Source organism: Monosiga brevicollis, genomic scaffold (genome assembly GCF_000002865.3).
Source record: "Monosiga brevicollis MX1 MONBRscaffold_9 genomic scaffold, whole genome shotgun sequence".
NCBI lineage: Eukaryota > Choanoflagellata > Craspedida > Salpingoecidae > Monosiga > Monosiga brevicollis.
The window spans coordinates 1281038-1286253 of record NW_001865046.1 but is presented as its reverse complement, the minus strand read 5'-3'; the positions used below and the strand labels follow the sequence as shown (position 1 = coordinate 1286253).

Below are 5216 nucleotides of genomic sequence, written 5' to 3'. Positions count from 1 at the left end.
TGCAGTAGTGACAATTGCCGTTGAACCGGTGCAAGTCCTTGCCCTCCGGCTCATGCTTCCTATTGGATCCACCATGACGTACACCGTGTTTTCCACGGCCCCGGCCATAATTGCCTTGCCCAGCGTACCTCTGTCGGCCACCGCGGCCGCGCCCTCCTTGGGCGTAGTAGGCTTCCTCGCGCTCCATGGGCACATCTGGCATGCACATCACTGCCCTCTTGAGGATGGTCCAAAAAGTCACCATCTTCTTCTTGCTGTCATCCATGGTTTCCATCTTGTCCTCCACGTAGACACGCGCTTGTGTGGGCAGGTTGCTTACCAACTTCTTGACCGTGTCCTCCTCGACAAACCTGCTGCTCATCCGCAGCGTCGACACTGTCAGGTCAATCTTGCGTCGGTAGTTGCTCAGATCATGTTGACTCTGCAGCTTCGTGGTGACCAAATCAGCTTCGGCTTGCGCAAACACGCTCTCCAGCGCCTCCAGATCGATGTCAGTTCGATCAATCCAGTCGTGTAGTATCATTCCACGACCATGGACGCTCTTGATTTCCTTCCTAAGGCCACTCAAGACTAAGCGAGCTGTTCCGGTGAGACACGTCGAAAGTGCGACAATAACCACACTATTGATTTCCTTGAGCTTCTTGACGTTGTCCTTCGGGCCCGGCCCGTGCTTCTCCATAATGGCAGCGGTTTGCAAATCCTCCTCCTCCAGGCTCTTGAGCTCTGGCAGGTACGGGACATCGTAGCTGTCACAAACGGCGTTGATGACCTCGCGCAGCTCGATCAACTTCATCGTGTCATGGCCATCATACTGAGGCCAGCGCTCCGACTGTCGGCGGATGCTCTTCACGATCTCCGGCAACTCCTCGAGCGCCATGTTCTCGATGTACTCCTCGACACCGGTTTTTCCTTTGGGGAACTCGCACTCAAATGGGAAGCACCCAAGTCTTCAGCTCCTTGACGCAGTGTCCACGCAGTCGAGGCCCATAACCTATTGAAAGACGATTTGAGCTGAGACAGTAAAGCGGTTCAATTGCACTTCTCTCACAGGAGAGAACGATAGAAAACAGGAAGGGAAATATCCAAAAGAAAATGCCACTCACGGTCAGCGGGACCGTACTTATAATCCGGTGGCTAAACACACCCAGAGTGTACGAGAGGGTTCCTCGACGGGCGGCGGCAGCTGCACATCGTCGAGTACATTGATGCAATCCTTCCAGAGGGATCTGGCAGGTGGTCGATGCTTGCACTCCAATACAAGCCCTACCATGAGTACCCCCCTCGAAGCGGCTCAAACAAAGCAAACGGCGCGCCGCAACACCAAATGGCAGCCTGCCCCCTGGTCACAATTTACGGCGTACGTCACAACAAAGCTCACCTGGCATTCTTCACACGCATTCGGTGCTCACTTTGGAGTCCTCATCCACCGTCGGCCACCCTGTGACCTGCCAGCCCCACCATCAGTACCCCCCTTTAACCGGCCAAAAAACAACCAAAGGCGCGCCTTGGCTCCTCAGCCAACACCAAATGGCAGCCGGGCCTCTGGTCACATTTTACAGGGCACGTCAAAACAAAGCTCATCTCGCATTCTTCACACGCCGTCAGTGCTCACCGTGGAGTCCTCATCCACCGTCGGCCGCCCTGTGACCCGCGAGCCCCATCATTAAAACTAAACTCAACGGACAAAAAAAAAACCAAAGGCGCGCCTTGGCTCCTCGGCCAACACCAAATGGCAGCCGGGCCCCTGGTCACACATTTTGGCACACATCAAAACAAAGCTCACCTCGCATTCTTGACACGCTTGCGCTGCTCACCATGGCGTCCTCATCCACCGTTGGCCGCCCTGTCACCCGCCAGCCTCATCATTAGCGCCCCCCTCAAGGGCCAAACGAGAAAAAAGGCGCGCCTTGGCTCCTCGGCCAACACCAAATGGCAGCCGGCCTCTTGGTCACAATTTTCGGCACACATCAAAGCAAAGCTCACCTCGCATTCTTCGCACGCTTCCGCTGCTCAATGGGAAGTATTCATCCACCTTTGGCCGCCCTGTGACACGTCAGCCCCATCCTTAGAACCCCCCTGAACGGCCAAAAAAAAAAAAAAAAGCAAAAGGCGCGACTTGGCTCCTCAACCAACACCAAATGGCAGCCGGGCCTGTGGTCATAATTTTCGGCGCACGTCAAAACAAAGCCCACCTCGCATTCTTCACACACTTGCACTGCTCACTATGGAGTCCTTATCCACCGTTGGCCGCCCTGTGACCCGACAGCCCCATCATTAGTACCCCCCTCAAATCGGCTCAATCAAGAAAAAAGGCGCGCTCCTCAGCCAACACCAAATGGCTGCCGGCCTCCTGGTCACAGTTTTCGGCGCACGTCAAAACAAAGCTCACCACGCATTCTTCGCACGCTTTCAGTGCTCAATGGGAAGTATTCATCCACCTGTGGCTACCCTGTGACACGACAGCCCCACCATTAGCACCCCCCCTCAAAGTAGTTCAAACCAAGAGAAAAAAAAAAGGCGCGCCTCAACACCAAATGGCAGCCGGGCCAGTGGTCACAATTTTCGGCGCACGTCAAAACAAAGCTTACCTCGCATTCTTCACACGCTTTCGCTCCTCACTGTGGAGTCCTCATCCACCGTTGGCCAGCCTGTGACACAGCACTACCGTCGGAAACGCCGGCGTTTCAAAAATCGCAAAAATCACTCTTGGTTTCGTTTCTGGCAGCGGGCAACATGGATAGCATTTTCAAAAGCGGGCCTAAGATCGGTTTCTCACCTGCATTTGAGCGGGAGTGCTTCGTGCCGGATCTGACCAGGCTCCGTGGCTCTTGGGCCTAGCTAGCGCGTCCATCAGCGCACGAGCGGTTGCGGCGTTCATGGGTCAGATCGAGGAATTGTCTTGACAACAAATGGCAGCCCAACACGAGATCAGCAAGAATGGTCCATCCACGACGGTCACGCGGCAATGTCGTTTGGCCACCCGTTCATCCATGACGTCGCTTGCACCTCGACAGCACTTGCCCGTCGCGCCACAACGACGACAACGCACCACCAGGAGCGCGCGCGCGCCCCGCCCATGGCCCGCTTCATCGTGGCGCGCGTCAGTGAGAAAAAAAAAAAAAAATGAAGTCAACTGCAAAGGGAAGGATATAGAGGCAAGAGGTTAATGCAGCAAAGTTTCAATTAATTGAAGCTGATCATGGCCATTCCAAGTAAAAAGATGCAGTCTATTCAGCAGTTATTGAAGATACAAAAGATGATGACATTCTGACATTCGGTCCTGTGTTGCCGACTTGGGCTTCCGCCGCACTGGGGAGCAGGATCCTCGCACTTTCAAACACAAATTCCACAAGACGCCAATGCCCATCCCCTGGAGGTAGACCAGGAACGGGCGAGTACAGCCACTTGACAAACAAGTCGCGCGTTTTTAAATCCTTCAATGTCTGTACCCTCAAGTTGTAGCCCATCCGTTTTGCCAGGTCGCGCAGCCCCGAATGACAGTCCGAATAAAGGAGGAGACAGCTCAGGCCCGAATCCAGTCCTTGAGACTGCCTGCAACGGTGATTCCATGTATCCCATCCACGAATCATCCTTGGCATTCCACAAGCGTAGCAACACGTTTCGTCGGGGTATACGAGGCGCACGGAACATTTTTTAAGTCTTGTCTCGTGTCCTTCGAAGTGACACCGCTTGCAACCACGATTAGATACGCATTGATGCTCGGCCTTCAGGACGGGTTTCGCCTGTCGAATAGTACATCGCATGCAATAATCATCCATCAACTTCAGAACGCCAATAAACTTGTCAGCCGCCGCGTAGTTCATCAGATATTTTTTTTTGTCCCCGATTTCGGCCGAAATATTGGCGCGACGTTGTGCCGATTCGGTGGCGTAGCCGCAGCAGATACCGGGGCTTCAGAGCGAGTGGTAGCAGTAGCGGCAATGGTAGCGGTGCGCGTGCCACTTGATGCTGCTCGTTTTGCTGCGGGAAGAGGCGACTCTGCTGCTTGCGCCGCTGTTGAAGAAGCAGCAGCTGTGCACGTGACATCCGATGCCGTTCGCTTGGATGTCTGCTTCCACATGCGCCACACTCAACGCTTGGGCAGCGCGCTGCTGGCGCGCAGCTATTGCTGGCTCCAGGCGCTGTGCTGTTTCTGCGCACACGTCACAAAGCGGCTGGCTGGCAGCAAAGCATGTCGGGGCGCGGGGATCTAGCAACTTGCCGAGCGCCCAGCTGCGGCACGCATTGCCCTCGACAAACTTTTCCATGCCTGGTGCTGGCCCACGTCTCACTGGTAGCCACAGCTCGGCAGTTCCTCCCTGTTTTCCGCGACCAGCCCGACCAAATGCCTAGCCCAAGCACATGTACACCATCAGCAAAACCAACAATTGGATATTTTTTCGTTTTTTTGTTTTTTTTGGTTTTCAAATCCATAAAGTCACACGACTGTTTGAGCAACAACGTACCTGGGCCAGCGTATAGATGTTGTAGCCGTTGCCATACCACAGCACGTGGCGAATGGTGAGCAGATCCACACCCGTGCTGAGGCAGCTGGTGGTCACAATGACGTCGCATTCACCCCGTTGCCACTGTGCCACATGGTCCTTTTGCGCCTTCTCCTCCAGGTCGGTGTAGTAGGGCAAGGCCACGTAGCCGCGTGCGTGCAGCTGGTCGCACAGCACCTTCACCTCGTTCACAGTGTCACAAAAGACCATCATGTGCACACGCTCCCCATTCGCCTGACGCATGTTACGCTGCGTGTCCACAATGGCTTGCACATGCGACAAAAAGTTTAGCTGGTTTCCGTGAAGCGCACGCAGCTGCAGATCGCGACGCATCGTCTCCAGACGGTACACCTTGCCCCCGACTTGCTGACCCAGCTTTCGAAACAGATGCTCCTGGTCCCCGATGCAAAGTGTGCCCGTCAACGCCACGCGTTTGATGTTGGTCCATCCGCCAGAACCCACACTGGCTGCGACTTCGTTCAGCACATCTCGGTAGCTGGCATCCGAGATGAGTGTGTGCGCCTCGTCCATCACCACGGTGCGGATGCGCTGAAAGCAGACCTTCCCGTGCAGGGACTCAGATCCCACGCGGACAAACATGTCGGTCGTAACAATGAGCACGTCCAGGCCATCTGCCACCTGTGTAGAGGGACCAAGCCATCGCTGGGCACTGTGACCCGCGCCTTGAAATCGCCGCAGCAAATCGTTGGC

The 5216-nt window shown here is 55.1% G+C and overlaps 1 protein-coding gene across 1 annotated transcript in view; it reads right to left on the bottom strand.

The window, feature by feature from the left end:
- Positions 1-3914: 3914 nt before the first annotated feature.
- The window catches only part of MONBRDRAFT_8138 (uncharacterized protein), a gene marked incomplete at both ends in the record, with an annotated part of 2115 nt that continues 813 nt past the window's right edge, over positions 3915-5216 (bottom strand). Inside the window, 2 exons of the mRNA XM_001745553.1 lie at positions 3915-4349; positions 4467-5144. Of these exons, the coding sequence (XP_001745605.1) occupies positions 3915-4349; positions 4467-5144 (1113 nt within the window). The remainder of the gene's footprint in view (positions 4350-4466; positions 5145-5216) is intronic.